This window comes from Mobula birostris, chromosome 12, assembly GCF_030028105.1.
Source record: "Mobula birostris isolate sMobBir1 chromosome 12, sMobBir1.hap1, whole genome shotgun sequence".
Taxonomy (NCBI): Eukaryota; Metazoa; Chordata; class Chondrichthyes; order Myliobatiformes; family Myliobatidae; genus Mobula; species Mobula birostris.
In genome coordinates, this window is record NC_092381.1 from 73,957,808 (window position 1) to 73,973,986 (window position 16,179).

The 16,179-nt window shown below is 41.4% G+C and overlaps 1 protein-coding gene across 2 annotated transcripts in view; it reads left to right on the forward strand.

Annotated features, from left to right (window-relative positions):
- Window positions 1-16,179, forward strand: part of kif14 (kinesin family member 14) — a 116,153-nt gene that overhangs the window by 56,530 nt on the left and 43,444 nt on the right. For both annotated transcript variants that reach the window (XM_072274142.1, XM_072274143.1), the window contains exons 17-20: window positions 694-841; window positions 6,435-6,581; window positions 9,079-9,220; window positions 9,987-10,080. In XM_072274142.1, the coding sequence (XP_072130243.1) occupies window positions 694-841; window positions 6,435-6,581; window positions 9,079-9,220; window positions 9,987-10,080 (531 nt within the window). The remainder of the gene's footprint in view (window positions 1-693; window positions 842-6,434; window positions 6,582-9,078; window positions 9,221-9,986; window positions 10,081-16,179) is intronic.

Here is a 16,179-nt window from a genome sequence, read left to right on the forward strand (position 1 = left end):
ACAATGGCACAGAAGTTTCAGACCTCCTCTTAACTTCCAAAAATTGATAAAGTCAAGTTATACAAAATGCAAAAGATCTGTTAGAATGCCGTATTGGTATTACTGTTAGCAAGAGTAGCTAAAAACAGTTGTTTTATTCAGGTCACATTTAATTTATGTCATCGCAATCATAAGAAACTATAAAGAAATTTAGAGAATGTGAGATTGATTCAGTGGACTGCTTTGAGGTATGTAGACAATACTGTGGTAAAAACAACACAGTAATAAAACCCAGAGTAACACTTTCCAGATAAAATAATAATCAAAAATCCAAGCAGAAGCCCAGGAAGACACATACATGAGTAACCACATGAGTAATTGGTAATGTATTGTCATGAATTGTGTGTCAATATTTAAAATAAGTTGAATGAACTTGTGTGTAAAATCTAACATGATGGACTGATAGTCAATCCATGGGGACCCCACTTAGAAACACTGCAAATAAACTCAATGGGGAAACCTTGTTACAAATTTTATGATCTTTCAGTATTACACTATAACCACTCATTTTCTTTGGCATGTTATGTAATTTAAGCCTATCAAGTTGAGCACTGGAGTTCTAATCTAATTTTATTTTGCAAGAGTGAAAAGCTGATGTTATTTCTATTTTTACTAGCTTTGCAACTTCTTATCTTCCTGCAAATGTATTTACAGACTGGAAGTTGAAATTGAAGAGGCGCGTTTGCAAGCTAAACAAGAGATGATGCAAGGTATCCAACTTGCAAAACAAATCGCTCAAGAGGAATTATCCAATCAAAAATCTCTGTATGAAAATAAAATACAAGAGCTTGAAAAGGAATTGGTAATTTTTTAAAAATTCTAATGTGGTTATTGTTTGTGCATACAGAAAATTTGTGAGGATAAAAGTAAAACCCAAAATGCTATAAACACAAGTCAGATGGCATTTGTGGAGAGAGAAAAACACTTAGTATTTTGGGTTGATATATATTAACAGAATAGTTTCTCCACCCTCAAATGCTGCTTGGTTCTCGAGTATTTGCAGCGTTTTCTGTTGTTGTCCATGTTTGCTGCCAGAAGCTTCACATCGATGCCTACTTCCTCAGAGTCTGATGTAATTTGAAACAGGTTTATCGTTACTGACACGTTATGAAATTTGTGTTTTGCGACAGCAGTACAGTGTAAGATATAAAAAAAATTCTCTTAAGTCAGAAATAAACTGTGCAAATGAAGAATTCCAGTAAGACAACTTTACTCAAATACTCTAGCCATAAAGGCCAACAAATTCTGTACGCCACATATAACTAGGAGATGTTGGAGTATGCATAATTAAGCACTTGGCAAAATCCATTAAAAATAAATCGTGTTTAGGCAGAGCAGCCATTGTGGGAACGGCCATTGTGTGAGTGGGCCAGTGTCAGAGTGGGGAGTTTACACTTTGGTTCACAGAGGCTTTGGTGAGGAGAGGTGGAGGCTGTAGGTAGATTTTTTTTACGTTTAATTTTTCTTTTTATTGCACAGTTGAAATAGTGGGGATACCAGGTAGGATAGTGGAATGCTCCTCTTCTGGATGTGGGAAGGCTTCCAGCTGCAGCTCTAATGTCTATGACGACTACACCTGCAAAAACTGCATCTAGCTGCAGCTTCTTAAAGACCGTGTTAAGGAACTGGAGCTGCAGCTAGATGAACTTAGGATCATATTGGATTCTGAGGGTTTGATTGACAGGGCATACAGAGAGCTAGCTACCCCAAGGTGTAGGATCTAGTTTAAACTGGGTGACAGTTAGGAGGGGGAAAAGGGATAGGCAACCAGTGCAGAGTACTTCTGTGGCAGTTCCCTTCAATAACAGGTAGACTGCTTTGGATATTGTTGTGGGAGATGGGAAAAGGGAGGATGAAGTGGCAGAGGAAAGTCATGGCAGTCAGGTCCCTGGCAATGAGTCTGGTCCTTTGGCTCAGTAGGGAAGGGAAGAGGTTGAGGGGAGAAGAAGCAAACTATAATGATTGGGTCTTTAATGGTTAGGGGAAGAGACAAGAGGTTCTGTGGGTGAGAACGAGGTTCCCAGATGGAATGTTTCTTCCTGGGTGCCAGGGTCTGGAATATCTTGTATCACGTTTACAGCATTCTTAAGTGAGAGGGTGAGCAGCCAGGGGTCAGTAGCAATGACATGGGTAGGAAGAGTGACAACATACTGCAAAGTGAGTTTAGATGCTAAGTTAAAAGATAGGAACTCCAGGATTGTGATCTCAGGATTGCTACCCATGCAATGTGCTAATGAAGGCAGAAACAGGATGGTAATACAGTTTAACACATGGCTAAGGAGATGGTGCAGGAGGGAGGGCTTCAGGTTTTTGGATCATTGGATTCTCTTCCAGGAAATGTGAGACCCGTACTGAAAGAGATGGTTTGCATCTAAACTTGAGGGCAACTAATATCTGAGTGAGAAGACATGCTTAGTACTACAAACCCAATTTCCAGAAAAGTTGGTATATTTTCCAAAATGCAATAAAAACAAAAATCTGTGATATGTTAATTCACGTGAACCTTTATTTAACTGACAAAAGTACAAAGAAAAGATTTTCAATAGTTTTACTGACCAACTTAATTGTATTTTGTAAATCTACACAAATTTAGAATTTGATGGCTGCAACACACTCAACAAAAGTTGGGACAGAGTTAAAATAAGATTGAAAAGTGCACAGAATATTCAAGTAACACCGGTTTGGAAGACTCCACATTAAGCAGGTGAGGTATCATGACTGGGTATAAAAGTAGCGTCCATCAAAGGCTCAGCCTTTGCAAGCAAGGATGGGTCGTGGCTCACCCCTTTGTGCCAAAATTCGTGAGAGAATTGTTAGTTCAAAAGGAACATTTCTCAACGCAAGATTGCAGAGAATTTAGGTCTTTCAACATCTACAGTACATAATATTGTGAAAAGATTCAGAGAATTCAGAGACATCTCAGTGCGTAAAGGGCAAGGTCGGAAACCACTGTTGAATGTGTGTGATCTTTGAACCCTCAGGCGGCACTGCCTAAGAAACCATCATGCTACTGTGACAATTATAGCCACCTGGGCTGGGGAGTACTTCAGAAAACCATTGTCACTCACACAGTCTGTCGCTGCATCTAGAAATGCAACTTGAAACTGTATTACGCAAGGAGGAAGCCATGCATCAACTCTATGCAGAAACGCCAGCGAGTTCTCTGGGCCCGAGCTCATCTCAGATGGACTGAAAGACTGTGGAACCGTGTGCTGTGGTCAGATGAGTCCACATTTCAGCTAGTATTCGGAAAAAAACGGGCATCGAGTTCTCCGTGCCAAAGATGAAAACGACCATCCAGATTGTTATCAGCGAAAGGTGCAAAAGCCAGCATCTGTGATGGTATGGGGTTGCATCAGTGCCCACGGCATGGGTGAGTTGCATGTATGTGAAGGTACCATTGACTCTGAGGCGTATATTAGGATTTTAGAGAGACATATGTTGCCATCAAGGCGACGTGTCTTCCCGGGATGTCCATGCTTATTTCAGCAGGACAATGCCAGACCACACTCTGCACAGGCTACAATAGTGTGGCTTTGTAGACACAGAGTGCGTGTGCTTGACTGGCCTGCTGCCAGTCCAGATCTATCTCCTATTGAAAATGTATGGCGCATCATGAAGAGGAGAATCAGACAACGGAGACCACGGACTGTTGAGCAGCTGAAGTCTTACATCAAGCAAGAATGGACAAAATTTCTAATTGCAAATCTACTACAATTAGTATCCTCAGTTCCAAAATGATTAAAAAGTGTTATTAAAAGGAAAGGTGATGTAACACAATGGTAAACATGCCTCTGTCCCAACTTTTGTTGAGTGTGTTGCAGCCATCAAATTCTAAATTTGTGTATATTTACAAAATACAATTAAGTTGGTCAGTAAAACTATTGAAAATCTTTTCTTTGTACTTTTGTCAGTTAAATAAAGGTTCACGTGAATTAACATATCACAGATTATTGTTTTTATTGCATTTTGGAAAATATCCCAACTTTTCTGGAAATGGGGTTCATGTATGAGGGGTGGGCGGTGGTGGGTTAAAACTATAGTTGCAAGGGATAGGAACCAGAGTGCTTGAACAGATAGTGGAGAGGTTGTAGAGACAGATGTTACTAGTACCTCAAAGTCAGGAAACAAAAGGTTGTGTGTGGTGGGATTAATGTTTGATAATGTGCGATAGGACAGTAGTATAATTTAACACATGGCTAAGGTGATGATGCAAGAGAGAGGGCTTCAGATTTTTTGGATCATTGGACTCTCTTCCAGGGAAGATGGGACCTGTACAGAAGGGACAATTTGCACCTGAACTGGAGGGGAACTAACATCCATGCAGGAAGGTTTGCTGGCACTGCATGGAGGGGTATAAACTAGAGTTGCAGGGGAATGAGAGCCACATTAGTTAGTGGAGTGGTTGTGGGGAAAAATATTAAGCCTACAAACAAAGTCAGGAATCGAAAGGTTGGGCATGGTAGGGACTAATGTTCTGAGTTGCGTATATTTCAATGCGAAGGGCCTTCCCACTTGGATATTATTTGCCCTCAAGTTTAAGTGCCAACCATCTCTTCCTGTACAGGTCTCACCTTTCCTGTAAGAGAGTTCAATGATCCTAAAAATCTGAAGCTCTCCCTCCTGCACCATCTCCTGAGCCATGTATTAAATTGTATTATCGTCCTATTTCTGCCCTCCCTAGCACATGGCATGGGTAGCAATCCTGAGATCACAACCCTGTAGCATCTGACTCTGAGCTCACTTTACCCAACCTTGTCACCCATCCTACCCATGTCATTGGTGCTGATGTGGACCATGACCTCTGACTGGCTCACACACCCACTTAAGAATGCTGAGGACTGGATCTACATTGTCGCTGACCCTGACACCCAGGAGGCAACAAGCCATCTGGGAATCTCGTTCTTGTCCACAGAATGTCCTTTATGTTCCCTTGAACAACAAATCCCCTATCACGGCAACTCGCCTCTTCTCCCCTCCCCTCGTCTTCTGTGCCACAGTGCCAGAAACTTGACTGTTGGGTCATTACTCCCCCCATCAATATCCAAAGTGGTATTCATGTTGAGGAAAATGGCCATAGTGGTACTCTTCTGCACTGACTGTCTATCACCTTTCCCCCTTCTGATAGGCATCTAGTTACCCGTGTCTAACACCTAGGTTGTAACTACCTTCCTGTATGTCCTGTCTATCAACCCCTCATCCTTCTGAATGATCTGAACTTTATCAAATTTCAGCTCCAACTCCTTAACAAGGTCTGTTAGAAGTTGCAGCTAGACGCACTTCTTGCAGATGTAGTCGTTAGGGATACTGGTGGTTTCCCTGCATTCCCACATTCCACAAGAGGAGCATTCCAGTATCCTGTCTGGCATCCCCACAACTCTAAATTGCAATGAGAGAGAAAGAAGGAATACATAATGAAAAACCTATCACCTATGCTTCTCCGAAGTATTTATGAGCCCAAACCTCAACTCCCCACTCAACACTGGCCCACTACAGTGGCCACTCCCACAATGCCTATTCAAATTAAACCCAGCTTCTTTTTATTGGTCCTTTCCAAGTACCTAATATTGTGCAATCTAATGTCTCCCCAGAAATTGTGGTGCACAAAACGATCCGACTGCCCTGCTCACTTCTTTTAAACCCTGTATCCCTCTTTGCAATCCAATGACTATCAGGACTGTGGCTCGCAAAATGTGCTGAGTCTCTCGCTCGCTGCTTTTAAACTGTCTTAGTCTGCTAGGACTTTGTTATAAATGATATGTTAGTACGTAGGAGAATGAGGGGAGATTTGATTGAGGTATACAAAAGTACGAGGGATATAGATAGGGTAAAAGTAAGCAGGCTTTTTCCACTGAGGTTGGGTGAGACTAGAACTAGAGGTGAAAGGTAGAATGTTTAAGGGGAACATGAGGGGGAAACTTCACTTAGTGGGTGGTGAGAGTGTGGAAGTGATGGAGTTGGGTTTGATATCAGCATTTAAGATAAATTTAGATAGGTACCTGGATGGGAGGAGTACAGTGGGCAGGTTGGTGGGACTAGGCAGGTCAATAGTTTGGCACCCTGCAGATGGGCTGATGGGTCTGTTTCTGTGCTGTAGTATTCTGTGACTCTATAACACATCATATACCTTCCAAATTGCTTGTGGTATTTGCATGTTAACTTTCAATAATTTATGTACAAGGGTACCCAGCTCGTTTGAACAATTACATAGTTCAGTCACTTGCCATTAAAAATACTGTATTTTCCATTTTGTTTCCTAAAGTGTTCATCCACTAGTCTCTGCTTAAGAATTTCTGACTTTTTCTAACTGGGACTGAATGCTGCAGATCTTTAGTTTTCATCAGTGTGGAAAACTTAATCAATTTATTCATCACAGATCTTGCTTAATTGCTCAGGTGAATGAAAATAGAAAAAAGAAAGAAATGGAGCTGCAGAATGTCAAAAAGCAGCTTCAAAAGGAGATGCTAGCAAACCGAAGGCTTGAACAAGAGCTGGAAATGAACAGGAAGCGCCTTGAAATGGAGGCCTCAGCCACAAAGCAGGTAGGATAAGGTTTTAGAAATGTATTAATACATACTAAATTTACAACCCTACTCCATTCTTTAGGCCATATGACCTTAAGATATAGGAGCAGATTTAGGCTATTTGGACCATCAAGTCTTCTCTGCCATTTCATCATGGGCTGATTCAATTTTCCTCTTAGCCCCAACCACCTGCGTTCTCCCAGTATCCCTCCATGCTCTGAACAATCAAGATTCTATCAGCCTCTGGCTTAAATGTACATAAAGGCTTGACTTCCACAGCTGCCTGTGGCAAAGAATTTCACTGATTCATCACTCTCTGGCTGAAGAAATTCCTCCTCATCTCCGTTCTAAAAGGATGCCCCTCTTTCCTGAGGCTGTGTCCTCTGGGTCTATCAAGGCCTTTCACAAACAAGAGGAAATCTGCAGATGCTGGAAATCCAAGCAGGAAGGGTCTCAGCCTGAAGCATCGACTGTACTCTTTTCCATAGGTGCGGCCTGGCCTGCTGAGTTCCCATAGCATTTTGTGTGTGTTGATATCACAGCCTTTCACATTTGATAGGTTAGAATGAGGTCACCCCTCATTCTTCTGAATTCTAGTGATTACAGGCCTAGAGCCATCAAACACTCTTCATATGACAAGCCATTTAATCTTGTAATTATGTTCATGAACTTCCTTTGAACCCTGTCCAGTTTCACCACATCCTTTCTTAGACAAGGGACCCAAAACTGCTCACAATACAGTACTCCGAATGAGGCTTCACCAGTGCTTTATAATGTCTCAACATTACATCCTTGCTTATATATTCTAGTCCTCTTGAAATGAATACTAGCATTGCATTTGCCTTCCTCAAAACAAACTCAACCTGCAAATTAACCTTTAGGGAATCCTACACAAGGACTCCCAAGTCCCTCTGTCCCTCAGTTTTTTGTATTTTCTCTCCATTTAGAAAATAGTCAACTCTTTCATTCCTTCCACCAAATTGTATGAGCATACACTTTCTGACATTGTATTCCATATGCCACTTCTTTGCCCATTCTTTTAATCTGTCTGAGTCCTTCTGTAACCTCTGCCCTCCACCTATCTTCATATCATATGCAAACTTTTCAACAAAGCCATCAATGCCATCATTCAAATCAGTGATATGCAACATAAAAAGAATCGATCCCAACACAGACACCTGTGGAACACCACTTGTCACCATCAGCCAACCAGAAAAGGCTCCCTCTATTCCCACTCTTTGCTTCCTGCCAATGAACCACTGCTTTCCCACCCTAGAATTTTATTGCTAGAATCTTTCAGTAGTTTGTATTTTTATTTTTTTGATAATGGTAACATTTTGTTGTAGAACACTTTAATTTATCTTGTGAATTAAACTGCTTCCTGATCTTATTTGTACATTTTAATGTTTTTAAACTGTAGTTTGTGTTTGGTCTTATGACTAATATTTCAAATTAGAAATTATGATTGAGCATGCGCAAATACATTGAAGTTGAAACCGGTATTAGGAATTTGGATTTTAGTTGGGGAATTGACACCAAATCAAAGTACTGTTTTCTTTGTATAGAGGCGGAGATGCATAGATCAAAAATTATTTTCATTTGGAGTGGGAAAAACTATTATTTGTAATATGCTACATAAATTGTAATCTTTAACTATTAGAAGCAAAGAAATTAAATAATTCACTATTTTATCTGTGTCAAGAACTGATACCTTTAACCATCGTGTTCTCAGCATCGGAGACAGCGTAAGTGCTGGTATCTCATTACTGATGTTTTTTTCCCCAGATAGATGTAACCCAGAGTATTCCTCTGGTTCTGACTGATGGGGAAATCTGTACCACATTGTATACACTTCTCTTGTATTTTCTCCCCAATTTCCTTTTGTCATCCTCTTATCAAAAAAAATTACTTTGGCACAGATTACATTTAAATGATCATTAGTTAGATGTGAACACTGAAGGAGACTACTCCCAGGTTCTACCTACTGATCTAGCTTTAATTCTGCCTTATCCCAATGTCTGCATATATATACTTATCAATGTTATTCTATTTTTGTTGCTATGTCTGGTACTGGAACCCTTCCAGGACTGGCCAGCTCGTCATGAGTGGCAAACTGGCTGAGAACTGAAATTGAAATATCTTTATTGTCATTGCATAGTACAATTTGTCATGCACCAATACAGCGAAAATGAGTTTGCAACTCTCATACTCAATCCTATAAAACAACAAATAAAATAAATAAACAATAAATAAAATCAAGTAACCAGCCAGTCCAAGCACTGTCCAACACTTGCACTGCAATGCAATGAACTTGCACTGATATGTCAAAGGTTATAGGTGCTTAGAATTTAAACATCCAATTTCCACACCCACTTGGGTTTCTCATCACACAGTCACCATATGTGTTGTTTTGAACCTGTTGCTGGAGGTAAGTAGTGGGTGGTGTGGAGAATGAGTGCCTGGTTTCTTGTGATTTGTTGCTGACTTAACTAGTTGTATTCTAAAATTCTCCCAGGCTTTGGAAGATCATAATATACGGCATGTAAAGTTTCTCGATGCTCTGGAGGCAGAGAAGAGAAAGATGGCACAAGATTTGGAGCGAATGCAGCAAGAACGGCAAAAGAAATGGGAGGCTCAAAATTTTACTTCATGTACAAGTACATTAATTTTTATATATTTCACAGTGACTGCTCAATACCTGGACTTTTTGATCTCAACTCATATGCTATTCAGAGGAGAACTTAAAGGGATGTGTGCTTTCTGTATAACAACAACATAGAAACAGCATGAACTCCCATGTTGTATTTGCCTCTGGAATATTTCTTGCAACAGTCAGTTACAATTATTGTTTGTGTGTGGTTTTAATTAGTTAGCATTCTTCAGAGCCTCAGATCACTTCTCTTCAACAAACAATTCAACTATGAGAGCACAATAAGTGCAATGGACATTTTACAACGGTGTTACTGGTAACAAGTTTCGATGGAAAGTTAATGAAAGTGGAGTATAATATAAAAAATGCTTAAAGTAAGGCATTCCATGTATTTGAAGCCAAGCAAAAATAGGAACATGAACTGCCAATTGTAGACTATGTGAGCACGCATGTGAAGAAATGCTACTTGATGGGTAGACAAACGTGCAAGTTCAGTTTTATCCACTTTAAACCCCACAAAGACAAGTCAGAATATTTTCTTAGGAGTATGAAAGTAGGAATTTTGGAGGAGCAGTGAGCGCAATGCAGGATGATACTGTAAAAAGAATCTTATAACAGAGAAAGAAAGTTGATCAATATAAGAAATGAGCCAATTAACCAATTTTTTGTCCTTTCAGTGACCATTTTGTATCCCTTTATGTTATGAATAAAGTACATGTTTTGTGTATTTTCTATGGTAGGCCTAATTGACTTATTTTCTATTTGTGTTGCAGACCATTCATACTGGAGCTCCATGAAGCTTTCAATGATGATCCAGGAAGCTAATACTATTAGCAGCAACTTGAGGAAGCACACTATTTTCATTAGGTCAGTGTCACCAAAAATAACCCCTGTGCAAAATAGACAATCTTATTGATGAATAGCACTGAGACAGATGATTTTATCAATGTAGTTCTTTTTTGTTTGACATTGTAAACATTTGGGGAAGTATTATTTAGCCATTATTATTTTTACGCATTCTTATATAGCTTATGGTGTAGGCTGCATTGCTCCAATTCAATTAAATGTAGGTTAAATTTAACTGAGTGATGATGTACCTTAGACTTTTTGCATAAAATCCTGATATCTCGTCATTCATTTACAGTGTTTATTTTACAGATAAGGTAATAGTTAAGCTTAAGAAAATTGAAGTTGTAGCAATTTCACTTTATCATATGTAAGGGGGTTTCGACTTTTATGTTACTGCGGAGGCTAATTAAAATGGCGTCTTTGTTATGTTAATCTGGGGAATGCGGCTTTGTTGTGTTAAGCGCTGAGAAAATTTACGCTAACAGTTTGTTTTTGCTTTAGTGTGTGATAAAAGAGTGCTATTAACCAATTGGGATAGTTGTTATGGTTTTGGTGTATTTGAAGATACTGTATGCGCGGGGTTTTGGGACAGAAGGCGGGAGAGCGAGACAGAGGATGGACGAGGTGCTGTGAGTCCGCTAATGGGGTCGGACCCTGAGCGGGACATTCGGCAAGGAGACGGACTCGTGTGGAGCGTCTGGTCGACCACCGTTGTTGGTCCCAGGCGGCCGGTCGAGGTGGTCCGAGGGGGTCGCAGGGTGAAGAAGAAGGTCCTTGAACTCCAATGGTTTTTGTGCACGAAGAGATTGAACTTTGATAAGTGTGGCGCCTTTTATTTTCCTTTTATATTTTATTCTCTTTTAATTATATAGTTCCAGTAATATCTATAAACTGTAAATCATTTAATTGCATCTGGTGTATTGTCTGTTATTTGGGCGGGGTGGGGTACCTCACACAGCATCCACACAAACGAATTATCCAGTTTGGCGGGACCGAGGCTGTTTCCCTAGACAACAGCGAGCCGAGCGAGCCGAGCAACCCTGAGGGTGGCCGGGGGGTGGGGGGGGGGGGTCTACACATAATTTAAAGTATTTGTGTATACTTTTAACTTTGTAACATTAAAACTATTATGCAAGAATAAAAGCAATGTTTCTCTTCAGTATTTGTAACAACCTACAAACCTTTTGAAAGTTGGGGATAAGGAAAACAAGTCTATTGTAAATTTGTTCCAGAAGTAGGAATACCTGATTTGTGCTTCACTGATGGAGAGTATCAGCATACGTTTTCTTTTCCAGTGTGTATTTTTTGGCTTAATCAACCAAAAATGTTTAATGACGGATTAGTACAATCATTATAGAACATAGAATAGTATAGCATAGTACAGGCACTTCGGCCCACAATGTTGTGCTGACCCTTAAACTCTGCCTCCCACATAACCCCCCTCACCTTAAATTCCTTCATATACCTGTCTAGTAGTTTCTTAAACTTCACTAGTGTATCTGCCTCCACCACTGACTCAGGCAGTGTATTCCACGCACCAACCACTCTCTGAGTAAAAAACCTTCCTGTAATATCCCCCTTGAACTTCCCACCCCTTACCTTAAAGCCATGTCCTCTTGTATTGAGCAGTGGTGCCCTGGGGAAGAGGCGCTGACTGTCCACTCTGTCTATTCCTCTTAATATCTTGTATACCTCTGTCATGTCTCCTCTCATCCTCCTTCTCTCCAAAGAGTAAAGCCCTAGCTCCCTTAATCTCTGATCATAGTGCATACTCTCTAAACCAGGCAGCATCCTGGTAAATCTCCTCTGTACCCTTTCCAATGCTTCCACATCCTTCCTATAGTGAGGCGACCAGAACTGGACACAGTACTCCAAATGTGGCCTAACCAGAGTTTTATAGAGCTGCATCATTACCTCGCGACTCTTAAACTCTATCCCTCGACATATGAAAGCTAACACCCCATAAGCTTTCTTAACTACCCTATCCACCTGTGAGGCGACTTTCAGGGATCTGTGGACATGTACCCCCAGATCCCTCTGCTCCTCCACCCTACCAAGTATCCTGCCATTTATTTTGTACTCTGCCTTGGAGTTTGTCCTTCCAAAGTGTACCATCTCACACTTCTCTGGTTTGAACTCCAACTGCCACTTCTCAGCCCACTTCTGCATCCTATCAATGTCTCTCTGCAATCTTCAACAATCCTCTACACTATCTACAACACCACCAACCTTTGTGTCATCTGCAAACTTGCCAACCCACCCTTCTACCCCCACATCCAGGTCGTTAATAAAAATCATGAAAAGTAGAGGTCCCAGAACCGATCCTTGTGGGACACCGCTAGTCACAAACCTCCAATCCAAATGTACTCCCTCCACCATGACCCTCTGCCTTCTGCAGGCAAGCCAATTCTGAATCCACTTGGCCAAACTTCCCTGGATCCCATGTCTTCTAACTTTCTGAATAAGTCTACCATGTGGAACCTTGTCAAAAGCCTTGCTAAGATCCATGTAGATCACATCCACTGCACCACCCTCATCTACAAACCCCATTTCCAGAAAAGTTGGGATATTTTCCGAAATGCAATGAAAACAATAACCTGTGATATGTTAATTCACGTGAACCTTTATTTAACTGACAAAAGTACAAAGAAAATAATTTCATTAGTTTTACTGACCAACTTAATTGTATTTTATAAACATACACAAATTTAGAATTTGATGGCTGCAACACACTCAACAGAAGTTGGGACAGAGGCATGTTTACCATTGTGTTACATCACCTTTCCTTTTAATAACACTTTTTAATCGTTTTGGAACTGAGGATACTAATTGTAGTAGATTTGCAATTGGAAATTTTGTCCATTCTTGCTTGATACAAGACTTCAGCTGCTCAACAGTCCGTGGTCTCCGTTGTCTGATTCTCCTCTTCATAATGCGCCATACATTTTCAATAGGAGGTAGATCTGGACTGGCAGCAGGCCAGTCAAGCACACGCACTCTGTGTCTACAAAGCCACACTATTGTAGCCTGGCAGAATGTGGTCTGGCATTGTCCTGCTGAAATAAGCATGGACGTCCTGGGAAGACACGTTACCTTGATGGCAACATATGTCTCTCTAAAATCCTAATATACGCCTCAGAGTCAATGGTACCTTCACATACATGCAACTTAGCCTTGCCGTGGGCACTGATGCACCCCCATACCATCACAGATGCTGGCTTTTGCACCTTTCGCTGATAACAATCCGGATGGTTGTTTTCATCTTTGGCACGGAGAACTCGACGCCCGTTTTTTCTGAATACTAGCTGAAATGTGGACTCCTCTGACCACAGCACACAGTTCCACAGTCTTTCAGTCCATCTGAGATGAGCTCGGGCCCAGAGAACTCGCTGGCGTTTCTGCATAGAGTTAATGTATGGCTTCCTCCTTGTGTAATACAGTTTCAAGTTGCATTTCTGGATGCAGCGACAGACTGTGTGAGTGACAATGGTTTTCTGAAGTACTCCCCAGCCCAGGTGGCTATAATTGTCACAGTAGCATGATGGTTTCTTAGGCAGTGCCGCCTGAGGGTTCAAAGATCACACGCATTCAACTGTGGTTTCTGACCTTGCCCTTTACGCACTGAGATGTCTCTGAATTCTCTGAATCTTTTCACAATATTATGTACTGTAGATGTTGAAAGACCTAAATTCTCTGCAATCTTGCGTTGAGAAATGTTCCTTTTGAACTGACTAACAATTCTCTCACGAATTTTGGCACAAAGGGGTGAGCCACGACCCATCCTTGCTTGCAAAGACTGAGCCTTTGATGGACGCTACTTTTATACCCAGTCATGATACCTCACCTGCTTAATGTGGAGTCTTCCAAACCGGTGTTACTTGAATATTCTGTGCACTTTTCAATCTTATTTTAACTCTGTCCCAACTTTTGTTGAGTGTGTTGCAGCCATCAAATTCTAAATTTGAGTATATTTACAAAACACAATTAAGTTGGTCAGTAAAACTATTGAAAATCTTTTCTTTGTACTTTTGTCAGTTAAATAAAGGTTCACGTGAATTAACATATCACAGATTTTTGTTGCATTTTGGAAAATATCCCAACTTTTTTGGAAATGGGGTTTGTATATGCCTGGTCACCACCTCAAAGAACTCTATCGGGCTTGTTAGACACGATCTGCCCTTCAGAAAGCCATGCTGACTCTCGCTGATCAGACCATGATTCTCCAAATGCCCATAGATCCTATCTCTAAGAATCTTTTCCAACAGCTTTCCCAACACAGACGTAAGGTTCACTGGTCTATAATTATCTGGACTATCCCTACTACCTTTTTTGAACAAGGGGACAACATTCGCCTCCCTCCAGTCCTCCGGTACCATTCCCATGAACAATGAGGACATAAAGATCCTAGCCAGAGGTTCAGCAATCTCTTCCCTCACCTCGTGGAGCAGCCTGGGGAATATTCCGTCAGGCCCCGGGGACTTATCCGTCCTAATGTATTTTAACAACTCCAATACATCCTCTCCCTTAATATCAACATACTCCAGAACATCAACCTCACTCATATTGTCCTTACCATCATCAAGTTCCCTCTCATCGGTGAATACCAAAGAAAAGTATTCACTGAGGACCTCGCTCACTTTCACAGCCTCCAGGCACATCTTCCCACCTTTATCTCTAATTGGTCCTACCTTCACTCCTGTCATCCTTTTGTTCTTCACATAATTGAAGAATGCCTTGGAATTTTCCTTTACCCTACTCGCCAAGGCCTTCCCATGCCCCCTTCTTGCTCTCCTCAGCCCCTTCTTAAGCTCCTTTCTTGCTACCCTATATTCCTCAATAGACCCTTCTGATTCTTGCTTCCTAAACCTCATGTCTGCTGCTTTCTTCCACCTGACTAGATTTTCCACCTCACTTGTCACCCATGGTTCCTTCACCCCACCATTCTTTATCTTCCTCACCGGGACAAATTTATCCCTAGCATCCTGCAAGAGATCCCTAAACATCGACCACATGTCCATAGTACATTTCCCTGCAAAAACATCATCCCAATTCACACCCGCAAGTTCTAGCCTTATAGCCTCATAATTTGCTCTTCCCCAAGTAAAAATTTTCCTGTCCTCTCTGATTCTATCCTTTTCCATGATAATGCTAAAGGCCAGGGAGCGGTGGTCACTGTCCCCCAGATGCTCACCCACTGAGAGATCTGTGACCTGACCCATTTTGTTACTTAATACTAGATCTAGTATAGCACTCCCCCTAGTTGGCCTGTCAACATACTGTGACTGTGACAGGAATCCGTCCTGGACACACTTAACAAACTCTGCCCCGTCTAAGCTGTTGGAACTAATCAGGTGCCAATCAATATTAGGGAAGGTAAAGTCACGCATGATAACAACCCTGTTATTTTTGCACCTTTCCAGAATCTGCCTCCCAGTCTGCTCCTCTGTATCTCTGCTGCTACCAGGGGGTCTATAGAATACTCCCAATAGAGTAACTGCTCCCTTCCTGTTCCTGACTGCCACCCATACTGCCTCAAAAGAGGGTCCAGCTACATTACCCACCCTTTCTGTAGCTGTAATAGTATCCCTGACCAGTAACGCCACCCCTCCTCCCCTTTTTCCTCCCTCTCTATCCCTTTTAAAGCACTGAAATCCAGGAATATTGAGAATCCATTCCTGCCCTGGTGTCAGCCAGGTCTCTGTAATGGCCACTACATCATAATTCCATGCATGTATCCAAGCTCTCAGTTCATCACCTTTGTTCCTGATGCTTCTTGCATTGAAGTACACACACTTTAGCCCTTCTACCTTTATACCCTTTATTCTGCTTCTCTTTCCTCAAAGCGTCTTTATATGTTAGATCTGGCTTTACTCCATGCACTTCTTCCACTATCGCTCCGGGTCCTATCCCTTCGCAAATTAGTTTAAACTCTCCCAAACCATGCTAGCAAACCTACCTGCAAGGATATTGCTCCCCGTCGAGTTCAGGTGCAACCCATCCATTCTGTACAGGTCCCACCTTCCCCAGAAGAGATCCCAATGATCCAAAAATCTAAAACCCTGCTCCCTGCACCAACTCATCAGCCATGCATTCAACCGCCATCTCCTGCAATTCTTA